Here is a 16858-nt window from a genome sequence, read left to right as displayed (position 1 = left end):
AAAAATCCGTGTGAGGTCTTCCATTTGGCGATATTTTTACGCCTTACCGGTGTAACGGTCCAGGAGTTACTGTGGTCTGAAAGTTACCGTAACTTTGTTTGTTTGTTTATCTTTATCCTGCATTGCGGGAAAGCGGACTTGAGCGCTATGCATCGGTGTACGCCTTCCGACGTACACCTGACCCACGCTGCAGCCGACGACAATGTCTGTTTCCGGTTGTCTACTCTGCTTATGACTTTAATTTGGAACTACCCATTACTCGAAATCGATCACTGGGTAGAGGCAATTGTCGTAAAGTTTCTTGCCCAGAGAAACAACAGCAGGTGCGGGTGGCTGGAGTCAAACACGCAGGCTCTCGACTGTGAGCCCAACGCGCTAACCACTCGGCCACTGCAACTTCTGGACCGCGTATACGCAGTCTGAAAGTTAGTGCCAGTCCAGAAGTTACTAAAACAGGGTTGTCAGATTTGACGCTTGCAACAGATTTGTATAAATGATTTTAGCATTGAAAACGTTGAACTTGAAGACTTATCCACCATTGCATCTTAACAACATGGTTTACAGCAGAAACGCAATTGGGAATGAAGCGAAAATAAGATGAAAGTTAAAAGATGAGTTTTGTACCAGAAATTGTTGCTGTATTGGAATGAAATTTTAATTTGTAGCCCAACAATTTACGTAGGCTATCATTTTAACCTGATTTGTTTGTATTATACCATTTGAAGTTGTGTCCGTGCGTTAGCAAATAAATTTGCATGGGGAGGTGATTGACTAGATGACCACTTTGCCTATAGTCTTTTGCTGCCTGTCATCCTGATTGTGCTATGATGCAAGTGCAACCTACGATTCACAATGTAGTGTTATGAGTGTTTTATTGACTCGTTGTAGGCTATATGGCGCTGTTGAAACAAATAATTTAATTGATCATCGCTCCAAACATTTCAAAGTTTGAATGGTGGCTATACGTGAATCGGTGGCATTTCATAGGCTACAGGCCTTAATACATCGTGCAAAGTTTGCATTTGAAGGCTGACTTGTTAGCCGCTTGTCTTGTCTTGAGTTGTAGTTGACGAACATAGTCTTTGACTATATTTTATGTAGCCTATTTCATGAGTTAAAATCAAAGTTTTCCAGTGAATAAAGCACTGAGCCTATTTTTGGTCTGGTTTTTCATAACTACCGTTTTGAAGAAATATAAAGTAACTTAGGCTACATCATCTACATGTAGGCCAACGATCAACCTGCAGTGAGTATCACATTCTCACACGCGGGTAAGACTTTAACTTTTACGAAAGTGTTGAGCACTTTGAGATTCCAATGAATTTCCGTTTAGTCTGGGAGCCAAATGCCATTTTACCCCTTAACCTTGCATTGCTGTATTAAGTTTTTTTTACTGTTGATTTTGGTAGCCAAGGGTCTCTATTTTCAGAAACTGCTTGATGACATGTTGTCACCTTTGGGCAATTTGAGAAATTCAAGATGGCGTCCAAGAAGGCCGCCATTACATATAAATGACCATAACTCCCTACCCATTCACCTTAGGAATGTGATTTTTGTCTCTATAGGCCTACCTAGGTTGTAGGGGTCAAGCTATCCATTAAAACTATATTATCTTAATATCGTATTACATACATAATGATAATTTCCGAGATGGCCGCCATTACCTACAAATGACCATAACTCCCTGCAAATCCCATGTAAATATCATATTGTAGTAGACGGCACTAATAATTCACTGTTGTCTTTTTGGGTGTTGCCCGTAGCCTAAAGTATAGCATGACGATCACCAATAGTGAAACATGAATGGAGAAGAGAACAGTGCTTTTTCGTGTCCAAATTTGGATGTGAGAATAAGACTGAACCGTTGAAAGACACTTGTCTTGACAGTATTCAAAACTTTATCAAGCATAGAAAAATCTATGGGGACAGGTATCATGAACTTCTTGAAGAAAAAGTTAGTAAAAATCCTGAATGCACAGTTAAACGTCACAAAAACTGTGCTTCAACATACGAGGTCCGGCTAAAAAGAAACGAGACTGACACCACAGACTGCGTAATACAAAAGTCTCACTCGAATCAATGCTTTCACAGAGTTTCATAACATCTGTTGAGTGTTCGACAGATGTGTTGTCACAATGACATTGTTGCGTTTGTTTTCAGGGAGAGTTAAGTGAAGGTGGTAAAGTATCTGTTAACAATTTCCATTATACTTTTTTATTGAATAAAGTGATTTTGTTTTCAATTTTGCAAAATGACAACTGAACAAATAATCAACATCAAATTCTGTGTTAAACTTGGAAAAACAGCAACAGAGACTTTGAAGATGCTGCGTGAGGCTTATGGTGATTCTTGCATGTCGAGAGCAAGAGTGTTTGAATGACACAAGCGATTTGTGGAGGGAAGGGAGGATGTGGATGATGATCTCAAATCAGGAAGGCCTTCCACTTCCAAGACAGATGCAAACATCGAAAAAGTTCGTCAGTTGGTTCGCAGTGACCGCCGGCTCACTATTCGAATTATGGCTGGCGAACTTGGACTTGACAAAGAAACAGTCCGAAGCATTTTGGTAGAAAAGTTGGGCATGCGAAAAGTGTGTGCCAAAATGGTTCCACGGCTCTTGACACAAGAGTAGAAAGCTCGTCGTCTGAACGTGTGTCAAGACATCCTTGAACAAATTGATGCAGATGAAACAATATTAGAAAGGGTCATCACAGGAGACGAATCGTGGATTTTTCAATACGATCCTGAAACAAAAAGACAAAGCCGGCAATGGAAAACTGTGAATTCACCAATCAGCACACATCAAATCAGTAGAAAAAAGGGAATTTGAAGAATGCTTCAGGGCATGGTCAAGAAGAATGACAAAGTGTATGGAAGCCGATGGCGAATATTTTGAAGGTGACCGTTAGAGGTCACATTATAGTTGTACTTCGTATTCAAAGTGAACTTCACTTGCTATGGGTTTTAATAAACTTTAAAATTCACCAGTCTCGTTTCTTTTTAGTCGGACCGTACACTTCAAGCCAGGTTCAGAGGCACAAAAGGAAGAATCCAGAATACTCGTCTTACATTCCGCCTAAGACCATGAGACGGTCATCATTACCAGGGTTTATCTTCAAAGTACATTGTTTGTTTTGTGGTGAAACTTGTGTGCTTCAAAAAGATCCGAAACACCCAAAACGTTGGCGACCAGCATATTCATGTCGGAAATAGGCAGCGCAGGTGGCAAGAAATCACTCAAGCAAACTATACGACGTCGTCGTGTGAGCGTCTGGGGCTGAGGGTCTATTCTTTTACCACCCCACGTTCACGATGTTCCCGGACTACACTGGAAGGCTACTAGAGAACAGCCAGTGTTTGGGTTCATCATCCATGACACTCAGACCTTCCACTCGCGTCGGAGATGAAGGAATAGAGTCTGGTGGTGCCCGACCTCCTCTCAGAATTCCATCCATGGTCCGCCCAAGCAGCCGCAAAGATGTCCCGTTCATCAGCTGCGTTGATCAGAAGTTGAGCGGCTAGCACGAATGGGTGTCTTGATTTCAGTCGACGGGGTGCTCGTTTGGGAGAGCAAATATCCCGCGGTGGAGAAGGTGGTCAGGCTCCAGTGCCCATCGACTGAGGTTCAAAGTGGCTTCTTCGCGACGAAGCTCAGCGGGTTGGATGCCAGCGAGAATGGGGAGATTGTCCAATGGTGTGGGACGCATGCATCCCGTCACTGTGCGCAGTTTATAACAGTGTCAATGTTATGGCAGTGAGCACTGCGGCACCAAACAGGTGCACAGTACTCTGCTGAAGGGTAGACAAGAGCTAAGGTTGCTATACCTACGCAAAGTGTCAGCCCTCGCCCCCCAGCTAGAGCCTGCCAGGCGCTTGAGTAGCGCAGCGCAGGATGTCAGTTTCTTGAGCAGTGACACCAAATGGTGGAAGTATGTGAGCGATCTGTCCAGTGTCACCCCAAGATACCTTGGTTCGGGGCAGAAGGACAGAGATTTTCCGTTGTTCTGGACGTGTGGCTCACGATCAGCTTCCCGATTGTGGAGGTGGAAAGTTGCTGCCACACTTTTGGTTTCGCTGAGTTTCAGTCGCCAGTTCTGGAGATAAGTTGAGAGGGTTTTCATTTCCTGGCTCAAGGTGTCTTCTAGACTTTCTCACGACTTTTTGGAGTGGAGAATTGCCAGGTCGTCTGCATAAGCGTATTTTGCGGAGACCGTAGTTGGCAGGTCGTGGGTGTAGATGTTAAAAAGAAGTGGAGCCAGGACCGATCCCTGTTGGACGCCGTTTTTTAGACGTCTGTGTCTGCTTAGAGAACAGTGTAGATTACTTGGTAAAGTGGCAGTTATCCTCAGTTATGAATTGTATAACATACTTTTGGTAGTCTGTGTGAGAATTCAGATTTGCAAATAAAGAACATTTGTTATAATATAGGCTAACACCTGTTGTCGTTTTCCTTTTCATATTTTCCTCCAAGATTAAATAGTAGGCTATTTAAGATAATATAGTGTTACGACGGCCATCTTGGAAATTACCATTATGTAATACGATATTAACATGCTTGACCCCTACAACCTAGGTATAGAGACAAAAATCACCTTCACATGGTGAATGCCGGGGTGAATGGGTAGGGAGTTATGGTCATTTATATGTAATGGCTGCCATCTTGGAAAATGTATATGTAATTCAATATTAAGATAATACTTAGTTTTAATGGATTGCTTGACCCCTACAACCTAGGTATAGAGACAAAAATCACCTTCCCAACGTGAATGGGTACTGGGTAGGGAGTTATGGTCATTTATATGTAATGGCGGCCATCTTGGAAATTATCATTATGTGTGTAATACGATATTAAGATACTACTTCGTTTTAATGGATTGCTTGACCCCTACAACCTAGGTATAGACAGAGATGGGCGTGATCTTGATCCTGAAGATCACTTTTTTTTTGGTGATCTTGATCTTGATCTAAGATCACTTTTTTTTGTGTGATCTTGATCTTGAAGAACAATAAGATCAAGATCACTTTAAAATTGAATTTTACTTTCTACATAGGGGCATTTTTTTAGAACTCGTACTGTACAAAGCAGTTAGTGGCAACTACTAACATTAAGCCACTGTTAATATGATATGTGTCCAACAAAAGACGATTTAAAGTCTCCATCAAATCTGGTCAGTGTTGCCATTTCAAAATTGAAAAAGTTTTCTGTGTTGGTCATAATGAAGAAGTCAACTTCCGTGTACTTTATGTTGACGTATAATCATAGCCGTACGAGACCAAACCATTTTGGGGGGGCAGAACGTAAATTTGCCCAAATGTGCACGCTTTTATAGAAATTGCCCAAATAGGCTATAATGTATGCGGTGCATGATAACAGTGAAAAACTGACATAGATCACCAGCAGTGGCGTAGCCAGGAATTTTGAAAGGGGGAGGGGGTTTGATGACGTGTTTCGCTTGTGGCGACACCCGTCGGCGGGGGGTCTGGGGGGCCTCCTCCAGAAAATTTTGAAAAATTACTTTGAATTTGGTGCATTCTGAAAATATTTTCAACAAAAATGTGGGTATGAATATTCCTGTAAAATGGTGCTGTCCGGTGGCATAGCAAAAGGATAAGATCATGTTTTCTTCGGCATTTTTCGGAAATAAAGCTACAAGTCTCTATGTTTTCTTGTTGCTAATTCCTGGCTGAGATATTTGAATGTTTGGTAATGGCAAAACTCGCTCTTTGCATATTTCATTTAAAATTAGGCAAACTTTGTTTTAGAGGCATAGACTGAAAGCATCATTCTCAATATCGTGACGTCACACACGTGCCAAAGGGGGGTGCAACCCCCAAACCCCTCCCCCCCTTGGCTACGCCACCAGCTACCTAGAATTTCTTACCAAAGGAATCAAGATAGAAGAACTGAATTCCTCTTTGAAGATACCTTGCCTGTGCATGTGCATTGCTCGATGCTTCTGCACTTTGGCATGGTAGATAGGAGTAACAAATATTGTTTTGCACACCACAAATAAAAAACAACCCCACTTAAATATTCAGTTGTGATGTCATAAAAGACCCAGAAAAATAAACATTGCAGGAAACCTGCTCAGTGTGACCATACGGATTCAGAAAAAAGTACATAACAATAGAGAAATTTAATTAAATGTAATAAAACACAGACATACTACTTCTGTTCAAATAAACTTTGTTCTGAAATCAATTAAAGTAGTTTTGATGATACAAATTTTAGTACAAAAAATAAAAAGGTCTGGCAGCACTACTTCTAAAAAGATAGTTACGGACTACGGTAGGCTAGGTAATTTGATGACAAAAATTAACTAATATATTCCAAGGTTGCATACAGACGGTGACGTAGGATTCAAAGAACCCAATTAGTCTAACAGTTCGTATTTACATTTTCAATGTCTGAATATTGAATAATATTCAATCGTCGGATTTGCAGAAGGCGTCGTTGGATTTTCAAAAAATCGCCGAATAGTAGCAGACCCTTTTATTAAAGTAACCAAACAAAGCTAAGCTACACCTTAACATTACTTTTAACAGGTAGGCTATAACATTTTTTTGTTAAATGTTGTGGTGTTGCTTAGCTAATAGCTATGTCTGTTTATGGTTGAAAAAGTACTGTAACCTCTCCACCCGAATTGTTTTATAAAAGTGTTCACCAGATTCATATAAATTCATATTTTGTAGTCGCCCAAATCAAGATGATGCATTTATGGATATTATGAAAAAAATTAAAGACTTTGTAAATTTTGATGCGAGGCAACTGTATCATGCCAAGTGGGCAGTTTTATAAATAGACTATGATCAGATAATTTCATATTTTTTTTGTTGCCCAAATCTAGACGATACAGTTATGTAAATGGGAAAAATTAAGGCTGTGGCTATTTGACCGGCGCCGGCCTTTTAATCTGAAATACTATTTAACCGGCTCCGGTCTTTTAATCTGAAACACTATTTAACCGGCTCCAGTCTTTCAATCTGAAACACTATATGACCGATATCATATATAACCTACATTACTGTGGTTGTTCACGAAAAAGCCACTGCCTTAAATTAATGAATTTGTTCATTTTGGGGAAACTGCCTCACGCTAATTTCGGCAGTTGCATAAACAGACTAATCAGTTTTATCAAATAATTTCATGTTTTGAGCTGCCCAAATCAACACGATGCATTTGTGAAAATTAATAAAATTAGCTATATATATAGCAAATTTTGCGTTTTGATTTGGGCAGTTTCACAAAAGTATTAGAGACATATTTTGGTGGCTGCCCAAATTGGCATGATGCTGTTGGTTAAATGCATTTCGTACTACAGTTTGATCACCATGCAATTCAATAAATCAATATTGTGTGGCCAAATGAAGATTTTGCGGCACATTTCTTGTGCAAATAAGAGGCTGTACTTAGTTTGATAGGTAAAAGATATTAATTTATAGTTCTTAATTCATGCAATTTTGTAGCTTTTCATATAGCAATTTTTGCCCTAATAATTGCAAGATTTTGCCCGAATTCACGACGTTTTGAAACAACAGGGGGGGCGGCTGCCCCCCTGGCTCGTACGGCTATGCGTATAATAAAAAATGATTTAATGTGAATTTTAAAGAAATGTTTGCTTTTATTGACCCAATTTTAGATGTTTCAAAAGTCTAGAATGGCGGTGTTAAAAAATCTGGATTCTAGCCGACTTTAGTCATGTAAAGTGGTTTATTGCAGCAAATCAACCAGACCAAGACTTGTTTAGGGTCTGAGTATGGAGCGGTTTGTCGGACCGCAAACCTCTGAACTTTTTTGATAGCAGACAACAGTATCAAAGTTGCCAGGTGGATAAATGGTGCAATAAACATTTACATAATGCAGTGAAAGTTAAAACTACTTAGTAACACGAATAAAAACTCCCACATGAACCAGACAAAAATTTGGTAAAAAATGATGCGGTTTAAACTTTATTTTTATTTATTTATTATAAATAAAAAGTATAAAACTAATTGCAAATTTTGCGACTTTTCAGAACTACTGTAATTAACCTCTGCCTTGGGGGTGACGTTGCGATTCTAAGCAAACTACGTCAACAATTGATAGGCCTATAATAGCAACAGTCACTAACTTATTACAATTCTTAGGCCAGCGATCGAGTAGTTAAAAGTAAAAGTTAGCAATACCAACTATATACCTTTACCCAGATTGCTTATAGTTATTATTTTTTGCAACATCATTGATCAAAAACTTAATTTTTTTTTCAAGTACACAAAAAGTGATCTTGATCTTCAAGATCACTATCTTGATCTTCAAGATCACATAGTTTGGTGATCTTGATCTTCAAGATCACATAGTTTGGTGATCTTGATCTTCAAGATCACCTATTCTTGGTGATCTTGATCTTCAAGATCACCAATACTGGTGATCTTGCCCATCTCTGGGTATAGAGACATAAATCACATTCCTAAGGTGAATGGGTAGGGAGTTATGGTCATTTATATGTAATGTCGGCCATCTTGGAAATTACGTTGATGTAATACGATATTAAGATAATAGCCTACTTAGTTCTAATTGATAGCTTGACCCCTACAACCTAGGTATAGAGACAAAAATCACATTCCTTAGGTGAATGTATAGTGAGTTATGGTCATTTAGAGGTAATGGCGGCCTTCTTGAATTTCTCAAATTGCCGAAAGGTGACAACATGTCATCAAGCAGTTTCTGAAAATAGGGACCCTTGACTACCAAAATCAACAGCAAAAAAAATTAATACAACAATGCAGGTTCAACCATCACTGCCCCCGGACTAGTTGGACTCCCATCGAAAACACGTGGCACGAAACAAAGTCAAGAATAATGGTTTCCTGGTGAGAATATTTATCCTTAGGATTCATCTTTCCCATACTTGCAGAGGGTTTAATCTATTGACCAAGTGAAATTTATACTGCAGTTAAAAAACAGTTTTAACTGCAAAATTTTGAGTCCATTTACAAGTTTTCCCAAACGAATTTCGAAAAAGTACACCCACTTACAATAGCAGTAACTTTTGGACTGCTTCTGCAGCGTTGCAGTCTGGAAGTTCCTGTCAGTCCAGAAGTTACCACGGGTGCCCGGCGTTTTCGCAAACGATAGAAAAGCGAAAATTGTTTTAACTAAGTGTAATGAATTCATTGCTCTCAAACTAATGCAAGCTTTTCAGTTAACATTACAAAATACCTATAATTGTTAATCTGACCTTTTGAGAGGTTAAAAATTTAATTCTTTTTCAAAACAAAGTTAAATGAAATATTTGGCAACTCTTGTAACTTTTGGCCTGCAGTAACTCTTGGACTGCTACACCGGTACCAACTTTATCAGTGATTGCAAAACGAGAACTTAACTCACTTTATTGCATTGTGGTCATGCAATGTATGTTGAATAACGCTTGATTCAACAGTTGCTTTTGCCCCCTTAAAGTTTTCTTTCCAGCTACGTCACTGGGTCTATTTGAAATCGCTCTTTCATGTCCCAATTAGAAAGCCGCCGTCAACTAAGGGAACGTTCAAATATTACGTAACGCTTTTTTTTCCGAATTTTTGACCCCCCTCCTCCCCCATGTAACGCTTTTTCACTACGAATTCAGCACAAAAAACTACCATTCCGTACTCGAAAGCGTTACGTAACGTTTTGCTTGAACCCCCTCTCCCCCGATGTGACGCTAACGTAACGCTTTGCATAAACCCCCCCTCCCCCTCGAAGGCGTTACGTAATATATGAACGTTCCCTAAGTAAATCCGAGATCCGAGCGATCAGCGGCTTTTTTGCACAAAAAATTTCGACTTTTCTAAAGGATATTTACAATCCGCTGCTGAGGATTAGGCTAACATCAGTTAAGGCAGACCGATCTTTTTCTGCTGTAGACTATTTGTCACTAACCTTTTTTCATGGTTAAGTTACAAATCGGTTAATGTCTTCTTCGAGCACTCTTCGCAGAGACTGGTCGATGGTCTACTTGAGCCGACAAGAAAATAATTTGTTTCCGTTACATGGCTATGTGCATAAGACAAGTCTGTGCAGCATACGGCCCGCGATTTTGATTTATTACTTCAATTTAAAATAAGCACAAACTTGGGAGTGTTTTACACTATTTCACTGACCATTACCACTGCAATTTGCAAAAACAATCAGAGCTTCATTAGCTTACATTTTTTCTTTAGAATGCAAACATCTTGGTGACTGCAAACGCAATGGGTACACATTGTTAGGCTGGTATTTACAAAACATAGCTTAACGCTGATTTTTTTTTTTTCCATTTTGACAACATGTCGTAGCCTACTCGACTACTCAAATAAACATTACAATAACGTTAGCACGCGGCCCACGAATAATATTTTTCCTGATGCGGCCATTTACGGTTTAGAGTTCTACAGGTCGGCATAAGAAATGTCTGTTTTTCGCCAATTAGAGTTATCTTGTTTTGATAAAGATCTACAATCCTAGGTGAAAAGCATGCCGAACGACCGATAGATCGCTATGCTGAGAAGGTACTGCGTAAAAACTAGCACTAGCAGCCTCAAGGTATATATAAACTATATGTATATATATTATTTAAAAAAATAAACCACAAAAATAAGCACAAAATTAAAACTTTTCATGAAAACATGAGTTGAAAAATCAAAACTGTACAGTTGGTTGAAGACATTATGTTGTCAAATCTACTTTCACAATCTTCGCTCACATCAAATACAATAATTGCAACTTGTAAAATGAAAATCTTCGTGCTATTACAGAATTGAATTTCAATAGATCAGGATAAAGAAAATTAATAATACTCTTTGACAAGCTTCTGACTTCTTTCGATGTTTTACTGTAGTTAGAAAGCGTGCGATTGAGTGAAAAGATAATGAAGAATTCGCCTTGTCTTATCTTCGTCAAAACATAGCAAAATAGCATGCATCTGTTGTTAGTCGTGATAGTTTGTGAAGGCGTAACACAAGGATAATTTTTGCAGCTTCATCACTATTAGAGCAGTAACAGCCGTGATGTTACCAAGACCTACAGTTACACAATATGCCGGCATGAAGCGTACAACAATTACATTATTCTACAAAGTTCAAAACAACAGTGTCATAATACTCTCAACAAGACTGGAGGTTACTTTGCCCGCTTAATAAAAAAAACAAAAAAAAAAACAGTGCGACACAGCTGCTACCATTTTTAGCGCTACTTTGAGCATTTGTCGAAAACTTTGCTCTTCAAATCCTTTCAACTTAGCGCAGAGGAGACGGGTAAAGCTGTGACATCGGACGGTGTCAAATCATATCCGAGTTTCTTCAAATCCTTTGTCACAACGTTGAAAGTGATCTAGAAATGCAGTTTCTGACATTTAGCGAAGGAAAACGAACTACGTGATGATGTGTAGTTTAAGATTGGATTTCGAGTAAGTTTCCTACAACTCACTAGATATCATATTAACAGTCAAACAACAGATTTTACGACTCAGCTGCTCTTAAATAAAAGGTTTTCAGATTAATTATCGATTGTTCGCAAAAAAGATATGTATGTAGCCAATATTATCACGAGTTTTTTAATTCATGAATAAAAACTAGACTGGCTAAACTAAAAAAACAACTGGATTGGCTAGAAGTAGATGCTTGACAAACTGTCAGCGCTAATATAATCTTGTAAAACGCCACATCCCATCCTATGGTGTCCTGAAACTTACGCACACGGACGACACTTATTTCTTTCGATGTACAAACAAGTTGTTGAAATATGAAATCTGAGTAGTCACATAGCAAGGTAAACGTAGTTACCAAAAAACGAGCCAATAGATCGTCTGCGCTTATGTAGAAAGTAAAGCAGGAAAACAAATGTGCATTGTGCAAACTAAATAAAATCAAATACAAAAACACTACGTTTAAGTTTGATTTTCTTGCAAGTCATTTATCACCCCACCTTGATGTGACCTTGTGACCTCACTCTTGTTACTTCACGGCCTTCTGATTGAGCGACAACTTTCGGGTCAACGAACTCCGGTCGCCGGCCCAACATCCAACTAAATAAGCAAGGAAACGTTTGAAACGATCATAGTAAGAAGGTACTTAAAAAGTCAAAATAAAGGTTTTTGTTTTCGAGAAGTTTGCTTCGGTAAACTTAAGGTAGTTTGGTTCGAATATTTTTCCACCAAGGTACCAGCAGATGTTCAAGTCTTGCACAATTCTTCCACTATGTACTCCACTGACGTCCGAAGCCACCCTGAGGTCACTGTGCTGTACTGCATCATCACCATGCACTTATTCTAGCCTTCTGCTTATGTTAAGAGCTGTTCCACCCTTCGACATAAAAAATTCTTTGCTCTGTCCATATTGCTTTGGGGCAATCATGCCAGTTTTACTTTCTAACGAAGAAGACAAAAAGAGGTAGCCTAAACCTTGACTTGCAGAAGTTAAAACTTTCCTTATTTACTGTGAACAAAATCTGTAAAGCTTAGTTGCCGAACCAAGCTATGATCTGTAAAAGAATTAGCTATTATTTAAATGTATGCTGGAGAAAATTAAATCAGCTGCATTACTTTCTAAACCACGTTTAATTTAATAAGGTACATATGTATATCTAATTTTATCAACTTTAACAAACAGTGAAATAAAAACAATTAATTACGAATGATTGTATGACTTTACTGTGAGTTCAATTTAAGCACAGAAATAATGTGATACCTTGTGAATTTCTGTAACTTTGAAGTAGAAACTGGGACAAACATAGGGACATCCATAGTGTGCTTCCCTGCAGTCATTGGTATATGAACTGCCCCATATCCCCGTACAACGTCATTTCCAATTGAATCTGGTCCATAGCAGCTGACCACAATTTGAGGCCCTGTAAATTCAATGTTGGTATCAAAAAAAAAGTATCAGGCTTGCAAAGTTGAAATTTGGACTTTCAAAAACTAATCACAGCTCAGTTTAAACAATGTCAATTTGTAGCAAAATTAGCCACTGGACATTTGTGGTTACTGTAATTTTTATTGAGTTTGTGTTCTCTGTGTAGTAAATGATTCTTTATCATAAAGTTCAGTTCAGTTTATTTTTGTTTTGTTGGTGAAAAAGAAAGAAAAAAACAACAATACCGTACACAATAAACACAAATAAATCGCACAACAAGAATGGCAGCGAAAGACCAAAAGGTCACCAAAGTCAGCTGCTTTGGTGACTACTTTGACTATACTTTGGTGACTGCTGTAAATACAGAGCAAATCAATGCTGAATGTAAAGAGTCACACAGATTTCATTATAAGTGATTTGTGCTTTCGGAGATGGCATAATCACATGTAAAACTAATCATTGTGCACTCTTAAACTTGCCTATGATTGTCAAAAGTCTGATGCTGGGTGAGCGTTAACTGCATGTATGGTGAAAATATTCACCAACAGAAAGGTAATGATTTAACAGGCTGTGTCTTGGCAAATCAATTAATGCTATCTTTAGGAGTGGACATGAAATTGGCTTAGAACTTTGCCATCTTGTTTATTCAAATCTTCAATCACCAAGCCAAGTAAACTTACAGCCAAACGGATTGGTGCTTTTGTAAGTAATTTCCAATGGAAAATTCCAAACAAAAAGCTGTCTCTCATCTCGACTCCTATGTGTGATTTGTGAAATCCCTTCTTCTAACCCATTGGTCACTACCCAATCCTGGCCATGCACATACGAAAACTTGCAGTAAAGCTCATCAAAATCAGGAAACTGAATAAACATATGAGAAGGTTAGATTAAAAACTGTCAAACTAAATATTTTATTTTCCAATGTAGATATTAATGACCTGTTTTAGCCTGATGCTGTGAGTTCACTGTGGTAATAAATATTTTTATTCCAGAAAACAGTTCTCTTCAACTGCTAACTACAGAATATCACTTCAATTGGTTTTTATTTCATCGTACTGCAAACAATACATGCCAACACAGTAGAAGTCTAGAAAAAGTTAGAAGTGAAAAAGTGCAAACATTAATCCATGCTTGAAACCAAATAATGGTAGCCTACTGTAGCAGGTAAAACATTTGGACATGCTTGTACCAACACCATGAACTTATAGCTAAAACATTTTATATCTGAAATCCAATGCATGTATAATTGTATATGGTACTTACAACAGCACTTTCTATTTGTCCAGTTGCCATCAGTAAAAATACTGAAGGATTTGGGTTAATTCCAGTCATGGTCAAATATTCACTGTACGATATTTTTAGATACACATTAATTCCAGCATTACTATACACACAATGCTGTAAAGAAAAGCTGTTTCAATTGGAGTTTTTAAACACAGCCCTTTGATAGAAATGAAAAAATATTTATTGAAAAGTGAAAAAGGAAGGTTTGACTATACCACATTTTAATTTCTGGGGCTCAAGTTGTCAACCTCCACGTGGTGAGCCCTGGATTCGACTGATGACAACAAACCGACAAGTCTCTCAGTGTCAACTGTCTGTATCGCTAAAAGGAAATCCTTTACCATACACTGCAAACCCAACTTACCTTGGAGTAAAACTTGACCGACAGTTGACCTACAAACCCCACATCGAGTCACTCCGTGCCAAAGTTACCTCAAGAAATAACCTCTTGAGAAGCCTTGCAGGAACAGGATGGGGAGCCCGAGCATCAACCTTGCGTACAAGTGCACTAGCCTTGGTCTACAGCTCAGCCGAATATGCCACAGCTGTGTGGAACCGTAGCAGACACACAAAAAAGATGGATGTATGCATTAACGACACCTTGCGCATCATCACTGGCTGTCTCCGCCCCACACCTACTGCTTATCTGCCAACTTTGGCTGGCATTGTTCCTGCTCATGTCCGTAGGGAAGAAGCCTCTCACAAACTGGCTTTGCATGCAAAACTCGATCCTCAACACCTTCTCCACAGTCACTCCCAAAGATATGGACCAGTCAGACCCCAACGCCTGTCATCAAGGGGCCCATTCCATCGATATGCTACACAGCTTGTGGATAAGAACTTCAGCTGCATGGAGACATGGGCCCAGGAATGGAACGAGCTGCCACATATCCCTCCCCAGTTTTCAGTTATACCAGCACTCTCCATCCCTCCTGGAGCAGACCTCTCAAGAAAGGCATTGGTCACATTGAACAGGATCAGATGTGCCGTTGGCTGCACTGGAGCTAATCTATTTAGGTGGGGGTTGCATAATACGCCAATATGTGTCTGCGGAGCGGTAGAACAAACAATGCAACACATACTCCACGAATGCCCCATCTTACGGCCCCCAAGTGGAATCATTGGCATTCAAAAACTGGACCCAACTACCGTATCATGGCTGCACGATGAGGCATTGCCAATCTAAGCTACTACAAGTCAAACGAGAGAGAGTTTAATTTCTTATCACGTTTACAATTTTGGGTAGCCAAGCGAAACATAAAGTCACAAAAAAAATTCACATTATTTTAAAATGAGATAGCCTACCTCATAGTCTCACTATATATCCAGTTTAGCAGCAGGTTTATCAAACTAACAAGTAACAACGTTCATAAACCAGCACAAAATGGAAAGGTGTGATTATGTTCTGCATCACTACCACAATGTTGCTATATTTCTTCCTGGTTTTTGAAATAAAGCTTGCCCAAAGATTAGAATAACATTAACTTTGTGGTGTTGAGATACCCTGGGGTTTGTAGAACACTACAAAATTTAAATAAAAATACATTTTAACTAGTACTGGTACCGCATAATTCAAATGAAAATTACGGTAGGCTGTTTGGAAAAAGCAAATCTCAACAGCTTCTCTTAATAATAATAATTTATTTGCATCAGACAAAGCTGTCCATATCCAAAACAAAACAACAAAATAATACACAAACTGCAAATGCACAAATAACGAACAACAACAACGAAATAACATCAAAAAATAACAAAATAATACACAAACTGCAAATGCACAAAATCTCAATAAATAGGCTATCTACTGTTACAAGTTTACAGACAATGGTACGGTAGCGTTACAAGTTAGAACTGAAAGTATTGAGAACGATAAAAACAATCAGATGACATGGCAGCCATCAAAACTAGTTAATAGCATACATAGAATTATTATAATGAAGACGGTAATTTGATATACGATGGCAATCAGACCTCATCAGGGAGGCAACAATAGAGTTAGACGATACTTCGCATCTTCCAACAAAAGAAAAAACATATTTACGAAGTAATGCATCAAATGTTATGATGTTACACAAGACTTGATGTTCACGTACGCTATAGTGTTTAGGCAAATTATGTATAATTCTAAACGCATTATTGAAGGCAACACGCAGACGATTAATGTCACGTTGATGATAATTTTCCCACAGATGACATGCATACATTGGAGTAAATGTTCACTTGAAGCTGTTGCTTTATAAACATATAGATTTGTACCATTCATTCCAATAAATGTTTTTTTCTCCTCAGGACCAAAGGCGGTGTTGTTAAAAGTTAAAACCACAGACTCACAGAGCAGTCAGGCTAAGCCACCAATCTCATTTTATGCGATTTTATCAAATTTTTGATTTGAATTTGCTTTTTCTGCAGTGCTTCCATTGCGAAATTAAAATACTGTAATTAATTAAACTACCATTCAACGTTTTATAGGCCTATGAAACGTTGAATGGTAGTTTAATTAATTATTTCTAAAAGTTCCTTAGTTTCATATTATCTAAAATACTGTAGGCTACTGATAAAGAATGGAAAAAGAGTTAGTGCTTTTTAAACGGGTATGCTGGACACGGTCAAGGCCAGTGTCGTACGGTCGGTAGCGTTAACAGGTTTAACTTTTGGACCTGGAACCGAAATAATTTTAGAGGTCTGGCACCTTTTCAAGGGGTTCGGAAACAGGAAAAGACTACAGGTG

At 38.6% G+C, this 16858-nt stretch overlaps 1 protein-coding gene across 1 annotated transcript; it reads right to left on the bottom strand.

Annotated features, from left to right (window-relative positions):
* Positions 1–10229: 10229 nt before the first annotated feature.
* On the bottom strand, positions 10230–14475 carry LOC145785399 (B9 domain-containing protein 1-like). Its single transcript, XM_082597055.1, has 5 exons — positions 14110–14475; positions 13527–13707; positions 12682–12841; positions 11921–12020; positions 10230–11326 (listed from the first exon to the last, which is right to left on the bottom strand). Exons 1-5 carry the CDS (start codon positions 14176–14178, stop codon positions 11228–11230), a joined length of 609 nt encoding a protein of 202 aa, XP_082453181.1. The 5' UTR covers positions 14179–14475; the 3' UTR covers positions 10230–11227.
* Positions 14476–16858: the final 2383 nt, after the last annotated feature.

The sequence above is a fragment of the Aplidium turbinatum genome, chromosome 16 (assembly GCF_918807975.1).
Source record: "Aplidium turbinatum chromosome 16, kaAplTurb1.1, whole genome shotgun sequence".
NCBI classification, from domain to species: domain Eukaryota; kingdom Metazoa; phylum Chordata; class Ascidiacea; order Aplousobranchia; family Polyclinidae; genus Aplidium; species Aplidium turbinatum.
The sequence above is the reverse complement of the archived record's forward strand: the minus strand, read 5'-3'. Positions and strand labels throughout refer to the sequence as shown.

What these genes read in the sequence shown, in the direction of transcription:
- LOC145785399 (XM_082597055.1), bottom strand. Translation starts at nt 14,178, where the DNA reads ATGACTGGAATTAACCCAAATCCTTCAGTATTTTTACTGATGGCAACT. An exon ending in GACAAATAGAAAGTGCTGTT is followed by an intron (nt 13,708 to 14,109) that starts GTAAGTACCATA and finishes ATGTTTATTCAG; the next exon opens with TTTCCTGATTTTGATGAGCT. An exon ending in GGTCACAAGGTCACATCAAG is followed by an intron (nt 11,327 to 11,920) that starts GTGGGGTGATAA and finishes CTGCATTTCTAG; the next exon opens with ATCACTTTCAACGTTGTGAC.